This window comes from Mugil cephalus, chromosome 10 (genome assembly GCF_022458985.1).
Source record: "Mugil cephalus isolate CIBA_MC_2020 chromosome 10, CIBA_Mcephalus_1.1, whole genome shotgun sequence".
NCBI classification, from domain to species: Eukaryota; Metazoa; Chordata; class Actinopteri; order Mugiliformes; family Mugilidae; genus Mugil; species Mugil cephalus.
The window spans coordinates 22,464,312-22,487,449 of record NC_061779.1 but is presented as its reverse complement, the minus strand read 5'-3'; the positions used below and the strand labels follow the sequence as shown (position 1 = coordinate 22,487,449).

Below are 23,138 nucleotides of genomic sequence, written 5' to 3'. Positions count from 1 at the left end.
TGTACACATGAGACAGGACAGGAGATAAGTCTTCATACCATATCGTACAGAGCAGGCCTCTCCTGAATCATGTTGATCAGCTGGTCAGCAGTTTTTTTTATTATAGATGTTCTTGTAAAAATATTTGCCTATTGTGTGTGCCTTTTTGACTGTATTGCTGCTTACTTTCATTACCTCAGTTTCCCTTCTCATGTGCCGGTTCAGTAAGATGAAAAGCCAATCAGACGGATCTCTTTCACTGGCAGCCTCACCATTCAAAATGGCCGTTTGGCCAAAACGCCACAGACGAGCACCAGACAGAGCGTGATGCACCACAAAGACCGGAGTCACCCACGCTCACCAGTGGTCCGTCACTAGCCCCTTACGGTTGCGAAACACCAAGTCGGCGGCCGTCCACATTCAGGTGTCAGGCCGTTGGTGAGCATCCGTTAAACTAGATGTGATTCTGAATTTGATTGGCTGATCAGTACGGACCCAGAAGAAAAAGCAGAAGCAAACAAAACAACGTTCAAACAGCACAGAGCAGGCTTTTCCAGTTTTACATCTTTATCCAGTATTAGCATTCAAATACAGGAATATGTTCACAGCGATATCATCACGAGTGAATAGACTGTAGACCAACTGATCACCACGAGTCAGGAGTGATCAGCTCTGGAAGATGGTTTATAGCTCCCAATAGCTTCCCAGCTTCCCAGCCTTCTAGCTCCTAGCTCTTCTAGTTTCTGGCTGTTGGCTGTAGTCATGTGATGTGTTCAAATGCAATGTCATGGCTCAGACACAGGCTTGGTGTGTCCCTATCTTTACACAAGAGTCTGCACCATATGCTCAAAAGATCTGTTTAAATGTTCTAGATGAAATGCAATGAGCATGGAGTCACTTTATCAGATAGTGATCCATCTTAAATAAGACTCTTCAAGTCAAGTTCAGCTGCTTTTTAAAATGCCTTTTGACTATATTGATATTGAGTGGTTTATTTTTCTGCTGACAAAGCCTTAAATAAAAGTAAAGAGGGTATCTAAACCACATGACCACCAAAAGTAAAAAGTCATCAGATACTGGCCATCGCTGAAGCTTCAAGAATGAAGCTTCTGTTCTCAGAATAAGATGGATAAGAACTCCTTCAGTGTCCAAAATACACAGGTGGAGCTGTGTTGTTCTTTTTGCCCATAATAAAAACATGAAAAGCATTTTTTTTGGATAGGAGAGGCTCCACCGGTGGAGGCCTGAAGTGGGGGGCTGTTAAATAAACATGGCCTCTGGATAAATAGTACGCCTTTGACGTGAAAAGGATATTGGATGTCAAGGTTGTTATTACTTCATCTTGTTGTTTCTGTTCAAGAAATACTATCCAGAAGCCAATTAAAAGTTTACAGAGGGGAGACAGGAAATAAATAAATGTTCCACTCGGACGAAGGAACACAAAGTATTTGCCCCTACTCGGTGGAGGAGAGGTTTTTGTGAACACCTAAAGGCAGAGGAAATCAAAGAAATCAAAGAATCCCAGAAACACCTGAAGCTCTGGCTGATGTCAGGTTATAGCTTCAAGTTCCCCTTGACTCAAAAATACATGATATTGCTCCACTGTGCACAATGACACTAATAATGACACTACAAGGATACTTTAACATTCATCTGATGAACCTAAAGGAAAAAATGAAGGCGTGCGCATTCAAGCGGGACAAATACATCTGAAGCCAATCACGGCTCAATATGCAATTTACACGAGTATGATGTGAAATCAGCCAGACGCAGCTTGTGTCTAGTAGTTAAACTTGTTTTTGGTTTTTTTAAGGGATTCTTTTTTGTTGTTGTTTTTATCTTTCACAATTTTGATTTATACATGGATGACAGGTCCCAGAAATGACATCCTATACGAAACATAAACAAAACTGCAAAAAAAAAAAAAAAAGGGGAAACAACATCCCCTTGCCACTTCCAATTACATCTCTCGGTTACACACTGTGGAATGTGCAAGCCAGGAGAAGAGCAGAAAAAAGTTACACACAACCACAAAAACAAGATTTTAACCAGAAAGGTCTGAAGCAGATCATCAGTGTGTAATTGTTTAACTAGACATCTAATAAAACAGATGCTTTGCAGCACAATCACTGAGCGTGAGCGTCAAGATCATCACAGATAAACATCACCTGGAGTGATCATCGGAGAGAACGAGCGAGGCTTACAGACCTCGAAATGACAAGATCTGGACTATTAGAGTGACTTTATTGGCCATTGCCTGGGAGTCACGATTGCGTCCTTATGCGTTGTGTGTCAGAATGCACCAAAGACGACCTAGAGCAGATGGCGACGGCTAGTATGCCAGCGCTGCTTTCCGGTGCTGCATCTGCAAGGTGTAAGCGGCTAACTGATGTGTATAGAGACCTATAAAACGAAACCACATTCAATCAGCACAAGTCACTGAAATTAAAAAGTGAAAAACCTACATTTCATGAATCTTAACCTTTGCAAACTGTGTTATTAGAAGGGATAATAAAATGAGACTTTATGAGGAAATGTTAGCAGATAATATTTTTTACCACTCTTAATTTCAACCTAAATGTGGCGCAGAATACAGCCACAGCCACTAATAATCACGTCATGTCTGATTTATCCGAGTAATTTAAGTCTTAATACGTCTATAAAATGTAAGCCAGGGGAGCCGGTGACGTTTACATGGCAACTAAAGACCTCTGGGACACTCTGGATTTGTTAGAGTGAGGTCAGTTATAAAGCTACATCCTTTGAACTCCAAATGGAATTCAAATTAAAAGGATTGCCCTCTGCGAGCTAGCTGCGTCACTGTCTCCCTAAAGCATCAAGGCTGAAAGTGAAACTTTGTTCGGCCGGAAATTCAGAGATGTTCCGCAGCTTTCCAGCCAAACACAACATTACATCTGACAGACAATTCCCTGCTAACAGCCTGGGGTCCAATTAAACTCCTCAGTTTGTTAGGGGACCGTGTGAAGGATTAAAGTGAAGGTGGCATGAGTGAAAGGTTTCATTAAGAAAGAAAATCCTATGCCACAGATTTAAAAACACCATAATTGGTCGTTGCAAGTATTTTAACATCTCCATTCAGGATTAATTGAAGAGAGCGTCAGCAAAGAGACACATACTGAGTCACACATCGCTGCGGAACAAGACAGCACATCAGAACTGATTCAGAACAATTTTAATTAGTGTCTACCACAATAAGACTCACATTAAGCCTGAAGTACAACAGTATATACTAAAAAGGTACAAGTGTTTCCAACACAGCTGACCCTCTCTTTCTGTTATCTGCAGCAACTCTCTGTAGTCTGTAACGCTGCTCAGAACAGAGAAATATTAAAACACTAAATCAAACTGAGGGGGAATTAAGGACTTTTCTGGACTTCGGAAGAGCAGATTATTCAGAGCCTTCAGAAAAAGTTAATAACATCCACAGAGATCAATTATCCACAAACAAACCCACACAAGGAAAGACACCTAAATGCCAACAAGATTTGCTATCTGATGAAAGCAAATATTAGATAAATATGATTTCCTTCTACCAAGCACCTCTAGTTCCTGGATTCTTGTTTTCAGATCAAACTTTTCTTTGCTGCAGATGAGAGGACACAAGGCTCCCCCTCACAGTTTGAGGAAAATTGCTAACTAACCTACTATGATAACTCAGTGTACCCAATGACAAGGGCGTCAAAATAATTGTTTTGAATGCTATGAGTAAAGCTATCCACATAGATGATTTCAGTATAATATCCAAGTGAAATTACCAAAGTTCAAAAATCATAACTGGTCTGCAAATCTATGATTTGGACGTGACAACTGACCTGACTGGGTTGAACTGGATTTGTTCCAGTGGTTCAGCTGATGTTGAAAAAGCTAATAAGAACATACATACATACATCTACAGCTTTAAATCTAGTTGTTCCAGACCAGGGATTGAATATATTGCCTGAACTCCTTCCTAACAGTCAAAAACTAAAACACCTGTGTACACTGGTAGAAAACAAATCTGAATGCGTGATATGTCACATGTGGGTCTCGGTCAGTCTTTGAGCATGTCCCAAGTTAAAAGACGGGAGTGAAGAACTGACATCTCGTAGTGAGACTTTACAGAGAAATAAATCAATATCCTTCCCATAGTCTTGTCTTTCCAAGCGTGTAAGAACCCAAACTGTGGCTGACTCTTAAACACAAAAGGCGGTCTGTACAGAGCCACTGGCCATTAAGATGGACAAGCCCTTTGTGACGTCACCCATGGGACATCAGTTTTGAAACTCATTGTGGGTGGTACGCCTGTCCTCATGTTGGCAGCACCTAACTCAGATTTAAAAAGCATGATCTTAAGCCTTGACAGAATTTAAATGGATGGATTCGTCACCCCATAGAGTTGTCATGGATGGAACAATGTACTATACTGGGACCAAATCAGTTTTTGTACCAGTGCTGTTAACGTTTATTTATGCTGGAAACTTGAGCATCTTAACATGGAAGATAATGGTACTGACTAATTTCTGCCAAAAGATCTCCTGAATTCTGAAATGACTGGACCTTTGGCTCAGTTTAGCTGAAATCAAGAGGAGTCCAACTCCAAAGACATACACTTCCTCTTATGCTAAATATACAGTGTGGTTCTTTGCATGCTGGACTGCTGTGTAGTTTTAATCATGTCGATCATTAACTGATAAGTCACATTTAAGTCAACCTGATTTGTGACTGGATTCTACTTGCTGGTGTGTAGTCGCTCATTCCTCTGATTATTGCAGACAAAAGAACAGGTAGTCAAAAGTCAGACCACTGCAGTGTTGTATCCCATGAGCAGCTGTAATAAAGATTAATCTTTTACCCTCTCTAAAGCAAAAGGAAATTTAGTGGACAGCAGTAAGATGAACAAACAACAGCCTGAAGACAGCACAATGTGACTCAGCCACCACACATTCAAATAAAGCAAAGGCCGAGCATCTGCTGTCAAATGTTTCACCTTCATTGTTGCAGAACATTGCGGACAGTGTCCTCAACACGAATCTAGATTCTTTACTGAAGCGATAGAATCACACAGCAAGTTGGTCCACGGAGTAGACAAGGCCGATCAAACAAAACCAATCAATACTTCTCAACAGCAGCAGAGTACAGAACGTATGTTCAACAGCTAATGTACCGACTGCACCCGATCACGATCCACACAGTCATGTTCATTTATACACATTATTTATACACTAATTTAAATGTTCTCATTAAAACGGCTGTAGTAAAAAGGAGACATTATCAGTGGGTAGATCAGTGAGTAAATCAGTATTTTTGGAGATCAAAAACTGCATATCTGAAACAGTGACATGTCACATGCTGCTTCAAAAGCATGATATTTTAAGGCTCGAAATGTGACTATATAACTTGACGACATCAAGAGAAGAACAATAAACCTGTGAAGCTGGCTCATACTAGAGATTTAACATGAGAGGTATTAAAAAATAAATGAAGTGAATTTAAAATATTCAATCAAATCAAAAGAAGATATATTTAGTTTTCAGGTCAGAGAGATCTAGTGATGCATGCACAGCTGCTTTCCCACAGCATCGAGCTCTTTATTAGAGCCTGATCAATAAACCATACAGGAATACAGACAAGGCCAATATAGCCTTTATCATGAAACACCTGCCATTTCATTAGGTACAACAGTCTAATAGTCTAAAACTGCACTCAATCCCCAGCACAGCACAGTACAGTCCTACAGTACAACAAGCAACAACCTCCAAAATGAACGTTTGTCTGATGCTGTCATGCTCAACTCAACATTATTTAACAGCACCATAAACTACATCCTCCAAAATGATCACATAGTTGAATTACTACCACCTGTCTGAGGCTATTTCATCATCAACATCAGAACAGTCATGAAGCCCAGATTCAGAGCAGCTACATTAGCATGACGTGTTAATATCGGATAATAAGTAATTATTAAGGTCAAAGTCATATCCAATACTTGCCTCTAATACCTAATAAAACGGCAGGGTGAGCCACGTGCAAGCTAATCATTAACTTAAACCAGCAAAAATAGATAAAGGTTCAGGGACTAGCTCTGGAATATAAGAAAAATAAGTCAATTCCAGATAGAATCTCATAACTTGATATAAATTGGGATTTGCACACATGTACGCAAACACTGAAAGAGTGAAATAACAAAAGTATGTATCTAAACGCAGTCTAATAGCAGGAGTAGTAACATGAGTAGCTGATGACAGCTGATGGGTCATTAGAGGGTCACCAGGTGATAGTCCCAGCCCATTTATATCCACACCGGTAACAATTAGACCTGCTCGTAGCCGGAGCCATAAGCTGCACGGTAACTTCAAGTGAAGGAGCAGGTAGCACCAACACAAAGCCGCGGTGGTCTCTCAAGTACTTACTTTATGAAGTAGCTGGCCCCTTCCCTCGTAAAACCTTCCTCCCATCCCCGAGGTAGGTCTGGAAGGAAAAAAAACAAACGACACACTTGTTCGATACACCGGGAAGTTTGGCCGTGACGGTCACGAAGTTAGCAGCGCAGAGGACACACACAACAAAGTAAACAGGAGGGGAACTGGAGGGGGACCGGGAGCGCAGGTGAAGCCGCCACCGCCGAACCCGGGCTGAGCTAGCTACCTGAGCGGATCATGTGTCCGGAGTTGACCGGCTCACCGGAGCGGGGATGGAGCCAGGTGGTGGTCTGCTCCTCGTCGCTGCGGCACAGACACGGAGAGATGAGAAGAAGAAGAAAAAAAACACCTGTTACACCAACACCGGCGGACCCAGCCAGCTCCCGTTAGACCGGGAGAGACGCTGCGATAAAGCACTCGTTCTCACACTCACTTGATGAAGAAGACCCTGCCGTCCCCGCAGACACCGTAAGACCAGTGCTCAGGTAAGGTGTCCCGCCCGAGAGGCGCCGCCATGATCCGGTCTGAAGTCCTATTTCATGTCATTCCCTCTCCCTCTCCATGGAGTCTCCCTGGGGCTCAGTGAGCGGAGCCGGCGCTGCCTTCAGGGACCGCTCGGAAGCTCGTACATCCGAGCATCAAATCCTGAACGTAAAAGGCACTGACGACAGAGAGCCTTGAGCTGATGTCGAAGGTCGATGTTTGGTTCTGCTGACAGTGGAATGAAAGGGAAATAAATAAATAAATAACTTTATTGCTACGTTACTAGGGCTGAGTTCAAACCTGCACGTCCATCTAGAGCAGCGCTGTCAAACTCATTTTAGTTCGGGACCACATACAGCAACAGCAATCAACTTGATAATAACCTTTAAGGGAGGACAACTCCAGACTTTTTATATTTGTTTTAGTGCAAAGAAGAACAAGCAAATCGGGAGAATGTTTACATTTAATAAATTATCCTTTTAAAAAATGTAATTTCTCAAGAAACATAAGTGCAATTTAGGCCCATTACTGTCTGCTGTTTAGTCCTGGGTCTCATTGTTGTGTTCTGTCCACTTTTCTCACTAAAACAGTGGACAAATAAGGGATTCGGGTTATTTTCATTTTCATAATTATTATTATTAAACATTTATTTATACAGGTAAATCTCACTGAGACACAAGGACTCCCTTTCAAGAGACACCTGTTGTAAAACAACACAACTATACAACACAGAGTTGCAGACAGACATAAACTTTATGTGAAAACGTGCCAAAAATAAAACAAGTTCCAATAGAAGATCTTTCCAGGCCCTTAAGAAAGATTTTGTAGTCTCTCATTGAATAACTTCAGTCTTATGTGTAATTTTTGCATTTTGCAAATTCATGCCCTGGGTCAGATTAGACCCGTGGCTGGCCACTTTTGGCCCGCGGGCCGCATATTTGACACCTGTGATTTAGAGTTTTATGAAGACATAAATTTTACATTTACATAAATTTAACAACTCCGATATCAGTTTGTGAGGTTGGGTCTTTGATAAGTGGTTTGCACCAGTGGAGGGGCTCTGCCAAAGGAAGTTGGACTTGAATCCTGTCTGTAGACCTGGTTATGTGCTGACAGCTAAAATAAGAGTCCGTCCTGGTCCTGAGTCAGTGACCTAGTCCCAAGTTCAAGTCCAATCAGGGAGAGACTAGTGGCTTCTGTACTGACTATATAAACCACATATTTGTTATTTAAACACAGTGGTAACAAAAATGTCTGTTGTATTTAAACTGGGATATCAGATGAATTTATTAAGATGTGCAGTGTGTTGTCTTTATGCACAAATACTGATTAAAAAAAAAAGGTCATACTATAATAATTTCGCTAGTTTGTATTTTCCTACTGAAGTTACATTTCTTCTATATTTTTTAAATACAATTATTAATGTCTGTACTTCACAAATTATGGATATCAGAGGATTCTAGAGCCAGTTATGTGAGTAATTCTTGTGCTTACAATGACACGTTACCACCTCTCAGTCAGTCATTAAATGCACCACTACAGCCAACTTCCACCATGAAAACAGGAGCAGTGTGGTGACTGTGGTGGTTTTATGCTGTCTGAAATATTTACCAGCTTGGTATTTAGGTGATTTAACTGGAAAAAGGTCTGACTGTGAAATTAAAGACTTCCTTCAGCTAAGAAAGTCTGACTTTAAATTGCTCCGCACATAGGCTGATTCTCAGCCAAGACAGATTGCTGTTGGACACTTAAACGCAGCATTAGAGAGTTGTTTGGTTTAATTAAACCATTGCGGAACAATTCTAAAACTATGAAATAACACCCATAATTGTTAACTCATGGAGGCCGGTCAATCCAAAAGCAATTAAAGAGGTCTGGACGTTTTCTCATGTGCAGTCGCACAAACCATCGAATGCTGTGAAAAGCCGAGGAGCGCCCAAGACTAGAGCTCCCTTCGCCGTGGAGGAGCAGTCCATTAGCGTAACCAGCCTCACAAATCACCAGCGGTGATTAACAGCGCCTCAGATTGGAGCCAGCGTTAATGTTACTAACCGTTCCAGCAGCAGACACATTTCAGCCTTAACTGTGTGAATCAGACCTTTTATAGTTGAGACTACACAGTACTGTAATTATACTGTTGAAACACTAGCCGGCTGTGCACTTTTTGATTTGAGTGGCTCAAGTTGGAGTTACTAAATGTTGAACAACTCTTGTACTGTAATCACTGCAATGCAGAACTGATATCTGAGTAGATGTGGTGTGGGAGGCAGAAGGAGGGTGGTTTTTCAGAGGCCGTCCACCCACTGAGAGATGTGGACAAGCAGATCCATTCCTGACCAATCACAGCTGTTTGTGGTCTGTGTCACTACAATCAGTAGCTAGAACATCAGCCTGTGACATATCTACAGCATGGATCTATATGCAGAGGCGTGAATCTAGGCTGATGGGGTCAAATGTGAGAACCATGATCCCACCTTTGCGTCTTTTTCAGAAGAAGAGACGTTTGGCCCTGTTCAAACCTGGTACTAATATTTGTCTTGGGTGATTCAGTACCAAGTGGACAGCTTTAGGCAGAGGCAAACACACTGAGGAAACCTCTGTGATCCAATCATTCATACGTGATGGGACACCTACTCACCTGACATACACTGATCAGGCATCACATTAAAACCACTGTCAGGAGAAGTAAATATCTTTGACCATCTTGTGACAATGCTGGGAAACTATTAGACCAGTGTCCTCGGGATCCACTTCCCTGCATGTTTTCGGTGTTTCCCTCTCCCACCACACCTGATTTCTGTTTCCATACACCACAGGACACCCTCAGAAGGCCCATGTCTGGTCTCTAGTGAGTCACAACTGTTTTGGAGGCACAAGGGAGACCTACACAATATTAGGAAGGTGGTCATAATACTGTATTAATTTTATGCCTTTGAAAAGAGGCTAAATACTCATCTTTGTAACCAGGCTTTTACATGATTTTATTCATCTTAATTCTCCTTAATTCCATTTCATCAGATTTTTGTTTGACATGTTCTCATTTTATTACCTTTATTCTTCTGTTTTAGATTATTTAAAAAGTTACTTACTTACATATAACTTTTTTTCTTATCTTTGTTGTGTTCTTTATCATATTTATTGTCTTTTTCACTTCTCACCACATTTCACTGTTGTAGTCCTGTAGTTCTCCAGTGTTTCTTTGTGGGGACCTGTCAGTCCGGGAGCTGTTCCTGTCTGCCTGTGGGGGGTGCCGTCCCTTGGGTCCTTTTGACCTGGGTGGTTGGGCGCTCTATACCGAGGTGTGGAGTCCACCTCTGTTCCCGGGTCGGGCTGATATTTGTGGCGGTGCCTCCATGGTCAAGGGGTTGTAACCCCCCAAAAGGTAGCGTCCTCCTTGTCTCAGGCCTCGGTGCCCTCCAATGTAACTCAAACAACTTTTAGTGTGTATATAGTTGTGAGCGTGTGTTGGGCGCCTGGTGTGTGTGAATGTTTGTATGTGTGTATGTGAGAGCATTTATGTACGTGTGTATGTGTAAGTGTGCTTGTGCGTCTCTATGTGTGTGTAGTTTGTGTTGCCTTTAACCCACGTGAATCACTTTGTGTTACGTCCGTATGAAAAGTGCTATATAATAAAGTTTGATTTGATTTGTTTTTGTAAATACATAATTTGATTTCTACTATTTGACATAACTCATATGTGTCGTCCCAATGTTTGCTTACAAGATAATTTAAAAAAAAGTCCTTTGTGACTTTTTATAGAGAAAGCAAAGACGATAAATTTATAATAGAAACTTACTTCAAGAAATTTCCTGTTTTCATTTTAAACTCACGTGGCCTAAATATTAATTCACCTTTCATTTGTCACCGGAAGCTTGTTCCAAATAGAAATCATGGACCTAAATATAAAGCAACACCACAGTATTCAGGTACAATTTCAGCCCCTCAGGACCGGTAATGATATGGCTGTGAAAAGACAGTATGACAGTGAAACACTGGTCCGCTGGTATGTCAGTTGGGCTCTGATGTTTACTTACAGCAAACACGTTATTGTTGGTTTTCCTCAGTGGCTCATTAAGATAAACATGAGCCTCCTTCACCTGTCAGACACACTTTGTTCTCAGTCACCCGTCGGGATCCATGAGCTCACTGGAATTTCATTTTCCAAAGTGACTCCATGTCCACAAGACGTGTGGTGGCGTGCTTATGACAACATCCCGACACGTTTTCCGTGAAGCCCTGTTATTTGGAGTTGCACGCTTGGAACAAAAACAGCTCACCTGAGCTGAGCAGTGGGCAGGAATCTGCAGCCAAAAACAGTAATTTTGTAGAATGCAGAGTGAAGATCCTGAAGCAGGGCTGTGTTGGTATTCATCAAAAACACTTCACCACTCACCACTCAAAGAAACAAGTTTTGGTTTTCTTATCATTTGTATTTTGCTGTTTCAACTGTTTCCAGCAGGCAGGGGCACCGCATTTCCCAACGACCCATTGGTTTAATTTGACCATTTATCCAAAACACTCTGACTTTGAAAGAAGTCAGCACATTTTTTGACTTTTGTGTGCACACTTTTGATTTCCTCTCCCCCTTGTTAGTCAGCGGCACCGACTTTGGAGGCATCTCAACATCAACAAAAGAAACTCCTGACGAGGTAGAGGGCAGGTAGAGGTCGGCACACACGGCGCCACCGCTGAAATCCCGGGGGAATTTTCGACCGTTTTAGAGTGTATTTGTGTGGAAAGATAAAGCGCTCGCATAGTAAAAAAAAAAAAAAAAAAGAACAATGAGAGACTTTTCCAGCCAAGCTATGATATCACCAGCTCTCACGTCAGTAGATGAATGCTAATAGCCCTGCGGCATGTGTGCATGTTCTGCCATCCTGATACTGAACTTAAACACACACTTAGCACATTTGCAAACCACAACACTTAGACAAATTGCAAAAATGCACTTGTAGTTTCCACAGCTGAAGGCACAGTCTAAACAGCAAACACACAGTGCATGCAGCTATAGGCCTTTAGGCAAGAACAAAAAAAAGCTGTGGTGCAATGGAACTGGGAACATTCACTCAAGTGAATTCAAAGTCTTGTACTCAATTCATAATGTTCAGTTTTTAAAGTTGAACTGCATTGAACAGGCAAACACTGTACTCCACTATATTTGTCTGACACCTTTAGTTACTTTTCAGATTACAAATTTACATGTCTCCAGTCTGGTGCAAAACATGTTTGATTTTCCATCCATCCATCATGCTTGTCCTCTTGAGTTACATCCAGGACGGGTCGTCAGTCCATCACTAACACAGACTATTCTCATATTGAGAACACTGAGAAAAAGTAAAAAATTAAATTTTTTTAAAAAAGTCTGGTTTTTCTGAGTTAATAAATTGGTTCCTGTTTTGAGATCTTATACGGGCCCCCGTTACAGACACACTGTATGTCAATCCATCTTACATAATGTAATGCATGGCTGTAGTTTAAACCAACGGTTCTCAAACTGAGGTTCCTAGACCCCTGGGAGTCCCCGAGCCATAGCTTGGGGGTCCGCAAAATAATTTGTAATTAATTCTTCAATATATGCCGTTTCATTAAAAAAGTTCCTTATTACATATGGGGCCAATAAATCAATAAAACAAACATATTAAACCAGTTACTCCCTCCTACATTAGCTTTGGGTCAATGAAAAGTTTGCTATGATTGTGACACCACGTAAATCTGTCATGAGTCACTCTTCTGTATCTGTCGCTTTACTCATGAGCTCAATGTTTTCTCCCTGGTAAGGGATTCTTAGCTCCAAAACGTTTGAGAACCCCTGCTTGGCTGGCTTGAATGAAATGTTTTCTTTGACTGGCTGAAATTAAGCATACTGCACAGTGTGCAACGGGACACTCCAACTCTGCAGCCTGGGTGTTATATAGTTTGACGACAATACATTTGGATGACTCGGCCCTTTCTGTGTGGAGTTTGCATCTTCTCCTTCTGGCTGCGTGGGTTTTCTCCAGCCGGTCTGGCTTCCTCCCGCAATCCAAAAACCTACTCGTTGGTTTAATTGTTTATTCCAAATTAGCTGTAGGTGTGAATGGTTGTCTTCCTGTGTTAGCCCTCTAGGGAACAAGCAAAAGAGAATGAATAAGATATTTTTAACTAGGTAAAGTTCTGAGTTCAGGAGTTTCTTAAGTGAATAATGTGACTATTAAAGCTGCAATAGTTGATATTTCTGGCCACTTGGTGGCAGCGCAACAAACTGCATTATCACTACGCCAAGCTGTTACATTGAGGCTGTTAGCGAGCAGTTACTCATTTACACACCTAGCAAACACAAGGAAACACTTTCATCCCAGTGCTGAAGTGTTTACGTGGACCCAGTGTTTCACGTCCACCAGAGAGTGTATCTTCATGTGCTAAGTGGTTCTAACAGGTAGCGTGTCGCGCAGCGGGCCGATCTGCTACAGCTGGGGATGTGATGATAAGTGACAAGAACCGAAAGTGTAAAGACGCGCATTCAGTCCAAAACAACAGCTGAAAGGCACTAAAATGTTCCACAGGTCAGAGGAGGAGGACTGCAGAGTCTGATAATAAGTCGCTGTTGATTCATCACTACAAGAGACACATTTTACTGATCTATTTAAGCAGCTTTAAGTGTGTGAAACAGAATCAGTTCACATTCTCTGCTTCTTTCCTTCCTAGCCCCAAACTGTAATGCACACAGACACGCAGACTTCAAAAATAAATAAAAAAACGACTCCCTGCCTGTCGCACTCCCCTTCCTTGATGTCTTCCTTTCCTGTATTCCAGGTGTCTCAATTATTTTGAATTTCCTTTGTCATTTTGTGCATTTTACTGAACTACTTTCCATCCCACCGATATTTATATTTTACTCTGCCGTGTTTGTTTGTGCCATTTGTTGCGTCTTTGCTCCAAAATATATCAGATACGGCAGCTTGATCCGTCTGTAGGAGGAGAAGCGTTGTGCTCTCATTTGGATGAAAAGGTACAATATGTGAAAAGGAAAAGTGCCATCTTACGCTGTTCAACTATAACCGTACCGTTTTCCAAAGCAGCCTGTAGCCAGCTGACATGTTCGTCAGCCGTCTCACCCCTGCAGCAGAGAAAGCCACAGCCACTGACATCCAGTGACTCCAGTTGTGTGTGTGTGTGTGTGTGTGTACGCACAGAGCAGCTGAAAGACACGAGAAAACAAAGAAAGCAAACACACAGAAACTAGATACACGGAACTGGATTCAGGGAGGGAGTAACGGCTCCCGGCAACCACTGCACACTCTGTGGGCCTCTTTCCGCAAGGAGCTGGCAGCCAAGAAGCAAAAAATGCAGGTGTACCTCAAGGAACACCATCAGCTTTCTGTCCAATATGTCTCACATTAAGGACGGATTCTTGGCTCAACAAAAGTGGCGAAGGCAGCACATGGAAGAAATATAAGAAAGAAATATAAGAAAGAAAGAAAGGAGAGGGAATTTAACATCTTCTATGTCCCATCACTAGGGGATGGGGATGCAAACACATATATGCAGTGAATTAAAAGTTGTCTGCTTTAATCTATTCTGAAACAAACACGCAAATGTTGCCAAAGAAGTCAAGAATAATCTTCACAAACAATGGTGGAAATAAAAGCACCTCTCTTGTGGGTTTCGTCTTTTGGTAAAGAAATAATTTAATGTTTTTGGAAGCTTAAATGGGAAACATCAAAACTTCCCACACAACTTGGACGAACATCGGAAACACTGAAGAAGATGTTGGAGGTGGTGTTGCCGTCACTTGTCAGCCATGACCTTACAACCAGGTCCTCCTTGGCCAAAACAGCCCTGACTCCTCCAGACATATGAAGGTGTGCTGTGGTATCTGGCACCAAGACATTAGCAGCAGATCCTTTAAGTCCCCTAAGTTGTTAGGTGGGGCCTCTACAAATCGGACATGTTTGTCCAGCACAAGATTCTGGGAACTCTGGAGCCTAAGTCAACACCTTGATCTCATTGCTGTGTTCCTCAAACCTTTTCCTGTACCATTTTTGCTTTGTAGCACTGAAGAGGCCACTGCCCTCGGGAATACTGTTTCTATGGTCTGCAACTATGTCATTAACATCCACATGGATGGCAGAACCCAGTGTCTCCCAGCAGAAAGTTGCCAAAAGCATCACACCGGCTCTGCTGGCTTGTCTTCTTCGTATAGTGCGTACGTCTTCAACAAGGGTTCCGCGACCCTGGTCACAAAATCTTTGGGTGATTAGATATTTTTCATATGTTTTTTTTTAATTTTCCCCTCAAATTTTAAATTTGTTTAAGTACACATTAACATGAATCCAACATATTTCTGCAATATAAATGGAGGCAGAAGATGTTACCTTTCAGTCAACACTTCACTCATTCACCGATGCAACAGCTCACGTTTCACACAGAGACTACATGTCAATCTAAGCTTCCTGTGCACAGTAGTCCCCGCCCCTATTGCCGCTGAGCCAATCACGAGGCTGCATATTACACTCTGTTAGGTTCCCCGCAATTGGTCGACAGCCTATTCAGTCCCCAACAAAAATCCAGTATATCCAATCCAATATAAACACATATAGCTGGTAGGGGTCCTTCCTTAATCCCTTAAATCAGTTTAGTGGTCCATTTTGGTTGAAGGACCCTGCAATAGTGCATTCTGGTGCCATGTTTTTCTCTAGGTAAACAATCTTGTTCTTTGTGCTCCTGTCCGCTGTCCACTGCTGACATGCAGGGGTCAGCATGGACGCCCTGTCTGGTCTGCAGCTACACAGTGTCATACAAAAGAAACTGCGATGCGCTGTGTGCTCTGAAACCTTTCAATCAGAACCAGCATGAAAATAAAACTGAGCAGTTTGCACTACAGTAGCTCTTCTGTTGGATAGGATCACACCGGTCAGCCTCAGCTCCCCACATGCATTAACGAGCCTTGGAAGCCCATAACCCCAGGTCACCACTTTTCCTTCCTTAGATCACATCCGAGGCCCATCCGGAACAAGTCACCTAGCCACGTCTCTCATGTCCTTCCAGTTTCCTAGTTTCTTACTTCTAATTCATCATCTTTGAGGACATGTTGAATGGCTGCTAATATGTCCCACTAACTGACAGGTGCCACGAAACCCACACAATCAATGTTATTGATTGATATAAATGTAATCACCTGCAGAGATCATATTGTTGCAACAGGAGCAGCAGACTTCCCTTGACTGGATGATGAAAGCTCCGCCTGTCTAAACTGTAGCTGTATCACCCTCCTCTAGGTCAGTAGATCACCAAGAGAAGAATTACTCTTACAGCCACTGAACAACTTCCTTCTGTGCAGAATCTGTCTCCAGCAAAGAAGCATTTGTCCCGACGCTGGACGGATTAATTTTTTCATTGTCACTTCCTTTGTTTCTGGTTCAGTTGCTAAGTGACTTAATCTGTTTAAGCCCAAATACCAAACGGCTGCTAATTTACCACAAAAGGAGCAACGGAAATAAATACTGGGAGGGTTCTTCATTGGACCACATCATTACACGGAACAGTTTCATCACGGTGAAGGAATTTTGAAGTAACTCCTGGCTAATCCAACCTGTGTTTACTTAACAATACTACAAAGCTTGCTTTGGCTTCAATCCCTCGGTAAACAGAGCCTTCAGACAGAAAGAGAAATGTGCACTGAAACTATATCATTCTTCATCTGCTCTTTCTCCCCGTCTCTCCTGGGGTAATGGGTAACCAAGGTCTTCATTGGCTCAAGGATGAGTTTGAGGGTCTTTGCCTTCGTCAGTGTCACGTCACCGTCCTGTGTCTGTGCAGCTGAAAAGCCTCAGGTGGCACAGAAATCCAGAGGAACGCTGGGACACCGTACACTACATACCCACACAGAGCTCAGAGTTCAGCTGTACACATTTCTGGCACTGCTCTCACCATTGTGTCTTATGTAAATGCGGGGTGAATAATGCACGGCTGCGCTCCGTACGAGAGCTCGCGTGTAGCCCCCGGGCCTGACGGAGCCTCACCCTTCCTGCTTGGGATTCCTAAATTTAAAAACAGCATTTATCACACGAAAGAAACTGGAAGACTGAGAGCCTAACCTTTAGAGTCTAAGCAGCAATCGGGGAAACAGAAACACTTCTGCGACAGGATAGACTTTCACTGTTCTGTTAAGATTTTTACATGAGCTTGATGTAATGTGATCTCTGAAAACACTCCCAGACACTGAAAATGTGGAAATTGCTGCTGAACTTGTTTATGATCATTATGTGTAACCAGAAGGTCCTTCTGCTTTGGTGGATCTTTCTGTCATTTTTTTTTTTAATCACTGATACAAATGCAAAACATTAAGATCACTTAATGACACACAAGGCTTGTTCCCTTCACTGAACAAAACTGCAGTATCGTTAGTAGCTCCAGAAGGTGCTTGTAAATCAGTGTTTTTTCTGATAAGTTTTTAAGTGAGCAGAACAATGTTTTTCTGCGCCACTTTAAGCGTCTCCTCCTTTCAGTTTTATATTAATGTCTGCATTACTTTAGTTGAGCTTATATATTAGACTGGTCTAATGAACCCAGTGAGAACTTTTACAGCCTTACTCTGTCTCCCTCTGGTGGAGCTCTGGTGGCACCTGCAAGTTGTAGACAAAATAATATTTTATCCTTATCCTAATAATACATGCCAGAGTCCAGTTTTATGCCATAGATATGCAATAAATATTAGCATTTAAATTTTCAAAAGGGGGAAAAAAATAAAATAAATAGTTGCCTGCAATTTTTAAACACATTTTAACACAACACCTCCAAACAAGGAAGTGGAAGTGTTGATTATGAAATGATGTATTAATATTAATTATATTTTGGGATTGAAAGTTGTGCAGTCATTTGGCCATTGTATGGGCAAAAGAAGAGTTATTTTACTGCAACAAATACAAATCAAACAATAACGTTACATTTGTTTGTGACTGATGTTCTGACGGACACCGATTTATTTCAGCACAATTTAATTAACCAGGTTATTTTTGTTGAAAATTATGAATGTCTAAAATCTAAATTGACACAAATAACACACTTTCTGACTACACATTGCAGAGTACATTGAAAGTAGCTTATTTATCTTCTACTCAGTCCATTATGCAAGCTTTCACGGCATGGACACATCTACAGCTAAAGAGCCTCTTAGTTCCTGTTCTGTCTGTGCTTGTTTTAGGACACTCTTTAGAGATTTTGCAGCCCTTCAGTGTTTGTGCTTGTGTCTGGTTTGATTTACTTTCCATAGTAAAAAAAAAAAAGATTCTGATTGAGCAGCTGATAGATCTGTTCAGTCATCCATCATGGTGGAGGAACTTGTCAAATCCCAGTCAAACGCAATGGACAGATTGAGATAGGATATTTAAATAATGTAACTGTTATCTATACAGTGGTGTAAAAAAGTGTTGCCTCCTTCCTGACTTCCTGAAATATTAGCCAGAGATAACATAATTAAACACAAAATGCAGTTTTTAAATGAAGGTTTTTATTATTAAGAGGAAACCAAATTCAAACTTGCATTGGCCCAGTGTGAAAAAAAAAAAGTGATTGGCCTCTAAACCTAATAAGTGGTTGGGTCGCCCTTAGAAGCAATAACTGTAATCAAGTGTCTACTGCTGCGATAACCTGCAATGAGTCTTTTCCAGCTGTGGAGGAATTTTGACCCACTCATCTTTGCAGAATTACTGTAATTCAGCCACACTGGGGGGTTTCCAGCATGAGCCTCCTTTTTAAGGTCACGCCACAGCATCTCAGTAGGATCCAGGTCAGGACTTTGACTAGGCCACTCCGAAGTCTTCATTTAGTTTTTTTCATCCATTCAGAGGTGGAGTTGCTGGTGTGATTTGGATCATTGTCCAGCTGCAGAACCCAAGTTCACTTCAGCATGAGGTCATGAACCGATTCAAACAGGCCGGACATTCTCCTTCAGGTTTTTTTGGTAGACATCAGAATTCATGGATCCATTTATCAGAGCAAGTCTTCCAGGTCCTGAAGCAGCAAAACAGCCCCAGAGCATCACACCGGCTCACACCACCTCCATTTACTGTTGCTATGATGTTCTTTTTCTGAAATGTTACGTTAATGGGACATACCCTTTCCCAAAAAGTCCCGCTTCTACTCATCCATCCACAGAATATTTTCCCCAAAAGTTTTGGGCTTCATCACAATGTTTTCTGGCTAAACTGAGACCAACCTTTATGGTTTTTTTTTTTGTGTTGTTTTGTTTTTGTTTCCTCAGCAGTGGTTTTGATTTCGAACGCTGCCAGGAGGCCATGTCAGCCCAGTCTCTTTCTTATGGTGGAGTCATGAACTCTGACCTTAACTGAGCCAAGTGAGGCCTGCAGTTCTTTGGATGAAGTCGTTTTGTGACATCTTGGATGAGTCGTTGTTGAGCTCTTGGAGTAATTTTGGCTGCTCCTGGGAAGGTTCACCACTGTTCCATGTTTTCACATGTGTGGATAATTTCTGTCACTCGATTCATTGGAGTCCCAAAGCTTTAGAAATTGCTTTAGAATCTTTTCCAAACTGGTAGATCTCAATTACTTTCATTCTCATTTGTTCCTGAATTTCTTTGGATCTCAGCATGATGTCTGGCTTTTGAGGATCTTTTTGTCTCCTTCACTTTGTCAGACAGGTCATATTGAAGTGATGTCTTGACTGAGAACAGTTGTGGCAGTAATCGGGCCTGGGTGTGGCTAGGGAAATTGAAGTGAGGTGTGATAAACTGCAATTAAGTTATGTTTTAACAGGAGGGACAAACACCTTTTCACACAGGGCCATAGTAAAACCCTTCATTTGAAAAGTGCACTTTGCCTTTACTTTAAATAGTTTGATGGTCTGAAACATTTACGTATGACCAAAAAATCAGGAAGGATGGAAACACTTTTTGTTCGTCCGACACGAATATGAAGTGTTTGAAGACACCACAGTGATTAAAAAACATAAAAAATCAACAGCTGGTCTAATACCCCGTCAGCTTCCTCAGATCATACCAGGAAGGTCAGACACTTTAGTGTGAGGCTTTGCAGTCATGCTTTCGGTTTTTCAAAAAGACAACAATGCCAGTCTGAAACTAATCCATCGGACAGATCAGATTTGGGAATCCCCCAGGAGCAGATTAGTGGATTGGATTACAGAGGAATTATTGTTCATTTTCATTCTGCTGAACTGAGATTTTCCTGTTGATATGATATTTAAAGGACGTTATTCAAACATGTTAGGTTTTTACTATGGTAAGTCCAGAGGATACTGCTGTATTCCATGTGACCCCTGTTGCATAACATTTTATTAAACACTATCTCTGGCTGCCTTCTCACTGGTGGACCTGTAGGAGCTGAGGCAAATGGCCAAGACATCATTTTGCATTAAATGTGTTTTGTTTCCAGCGATTTCTCTTTTTCAGTACAAATTGCTCCCAGAAGAATTCTTTTTACAGGCGGTTACTTTGTATTCTAATGTTTGTGTGGTTACCCTGTTTCTCTGTGGTTAACAAATACTCTGCTGGCTCAGACTTTATCATAGATTCAGTTGTGAAACCGTTTAGAGGTTCATTAGAGATTTAGAGGTTCAGTTTAGAGATGCATGATGTTGTTATCAGTTCCACCACAAGAGGGCGGCAGAGTGTTTTCTTGTTGTTTATTATTGAATATTATATATTTAGTGTAAATGTGGCCTTCTGGATGCAGAAGGAAGTCAAAATATAATGGATATCAATCATTACACTAAATTGTATATTTATTGAATGATTGATTCACTTATTTATATTTTATCTTAAAGGCCGAAACAGCTCTTGTTTCCAAATGTGACGTTTGTCATTACAGTTATTGTCAGGGTAGGTGGATTGTCCACGCAACTCAAAGAATGACTGAAAGTCGTGACATAATAATTGTTTACACTGTTTGAAATTGAAACAAAGCGTGTTTCAGGTATTAAAACCACCTGATGACAGAATGTATTTTGACACCTTTTGAACATTTTAATTTGATTTAAATCTACTGCAGTCTCTCTGACTCTAACACAATCACACGCACAAGGGGAAAAATGTGACTCCTCCCGTCAGGTGCAGATGATTCAGCCCACACACAGTATGCAAATTATTGCTTTTTGCAGTGCATCCCACATTAGCATTTTAAACACGGGTATCTAGCTTGTGTTACATGCTCTGTGTGTTGTCAGTAAGGTCTGTTGTGTTACATATTCCAGAATGTCTCAACACACTAGGTAAATAAAGCTGATCCTGAGGTGGCTGTGACACTTTTCGTGACCTTTTCTGGCTATCATGAGCAAGTAACCACAGTGTGTGTGTGTTTTGTCACGTACCAGCAGAGGGCTGGGCCCCCTAGCGGTTCAAATTAAACACTGCATCTATTCACACTGGAGGCATGCGCTGAGCCGTCTGTCTGGGTGTTGGTCAGACATGTTAATCCACGTGAGGCCATGTTAGAAGGGAAGGGATGTGTGTTTACTACATACTTTGAACTGAGTTCTCACGCATTCAGACTGCTAAATATTTATTGTCTGGGACAGATTTGGTAGAGATAACAAGGTTCAGACTGATTATAGTTAGCAAATCTTTAATTATTGTTGTTCTTCCTCTTAAAGTGAAAGTAAATCATGCCTTGAAAGTTCCCATCTTCTATCTATTGGCAGCCTGCCTGACCAGTTTGATCTTCTCATCGGTTCTGGGGCGACGTCCTGTTCTTGATGATGTCCTTCTTTAGTTTTTAGTTGAGTCTTATTTCCTCCACCTGTAGCTGACTGTCTTCTCTGTATCCTACAGTCTATCTAAGGCCTTGGAATTGGCTTTTGTGACCCTTACTTGAGCCATACCTACCATTCAACCATAAAGATGTTGTAAAATAATCAGAGTTAATCATTTAATGCAGGTGTGTACTATTTCAAATAAACGAGGAGAACTAAGCCACATGCTCAGCCGTGCAGGTGTTTTTGAAGCTACGCTACCCTATTATGGAATTGAATGAATTTCTTCGGTTTAAAAAACAAACCACTATCTCAAAAAAAACGTAAATTTCAGCATCTCACAAAAATTCAACCTCAACAAAAGCCGGACTCAACATCCAGATTGCTTTTAACTGGTTACCCAGATGCTGAGTGACTTTTTTGAGGTTGAATTTTTCGAGATTTTGAATTTTTGAGGTTGATTTTTTTTTTTTTTTTTTTTTTGTTAGGTTGAATTTTTTGAGGTTGATTTTTTTGTAGGTTGAAAATTTTCAGCTCGAATGTTTTTGAAAAGTTGAATTTTTGAGATGTTGAATTTTTTGTAAACTGATTTAGAAATGCCTTCTCAAACTCTGGTGGCACAGAAATACTTCCATACTTTTTTTTATTTTCATAATTTTTTTTCCTCAACTGTGTCCCTGTGGTTTTCAGTGGCATCACATAGGTTGTAATTTATGAAATAAGTGCACAAAATGTATGATAAGATCGATTTTTGATATATTTACATACGAAAACACTAAGTAATTTAACCGGCGTGTATGCGGTCATAGGGGGGTATAGGATGTGACCTAATTTAATCTTTAAGTCGTAAATAAAGTGTAAATGTGTCACAAAGAGAACATATATGTAGGGGATGAACACAGTGCAAATTCACTGTGCATCTCGGTGTCATGGGTATATTCCTAACAATCACACCATGTACTGTACAATACACAGGAAATTTAGATTTGCATTTCAAGCAGCCTGTCTGTGTGAGCTGGTGTCAGACACAATAGCTGCTGGAAGGTTGCATCATCAGCTAATTGTGACCCAAGAGATACCCCTCTCTGGCAGGCGAGTTAGAGGGGGCAACCACGTGTGTGTGTGTGTGTGTGTGTGTGTGTGTGCGTGCATGAAAACCCACTGCCTGTGCTTATTCCACCGCTGCTGCAATCACCTGCAATCCTTTCAACGCCTCGCCACTCGTGCTGGTTGCCAGGAGACGGGGTCGCCTAGGCCACGGAGCTAATGATACTGGGGAGAGGAGGAGGACTAGTAGGAGGAGGAGGAAGATGGAGACAGATATACGAAGAGAGAGTGGTGGGTCAAAGAAGGGAAGGGGAAAAGGGAGGGAAGCAAGAACAGTGATGGAGGAGAAGCTTTTGCATTCATCCTGGTTCAAGTTCCTCTGAACGTTGACACAGGTGTCCCTGAGCAGGACAGGGAACCCTCGGCCGGCATCTCACAGCGAGCACACTCCGGATGGAGGCGAAACAGCTAACAACAGCTAACAGGAAAAACAGGCGTGCGGGTGGC

At 41.5% G+C, this 23,138-nt stretch overlaps 1 protein-coding gene across 13 annotated transcripts in view; it reads right to left on the bottom strand.

Annotated features, from left to right (window-relative positions):
- The window catches only part of LOC125014947 (pleckstrin homology domain-containing family A member 7-like), a 141,276-nt gene extending 134,275 nt beyond the window's left edge, over positions 1 to 7,001 (bottom strand). For 9 of the 13 annotated variants that reach the window (XM_047596513.1, XM_047596517.1, XM_047596516.1 and 6 more), the window contains exons 1-3: positions 6,832 to 7,000; positions 6,625 to 6,701; positions 6,390 to 6,447 (exon numbers count right to left, since the gene is read on the bottom strand). In XM_047596513.1, the coding sequence (XP_047452469.1) occupies positions 6,390 to 6,447; positions 6,625 to 6,701; positions 6,832 to 6,914 (218 nt within the window). In that variant the 5' untranslated portion in view covers positions 6,915 to 7,000. Of the gene's footprint in view, positions 1 to 6,389; positions 6,448 to 6,624; positions 6,702 to 6,831 lie in introns of all 13 variants that reach the window. The other 4 variants (XM_047596515.1, XM_047596514.1, XM_047596518.1 and 1 more) reach the window with 2 other exon arrangements.
- Positions 7,002 to 23,138: the final 16,137 nt, after the last annotated feature.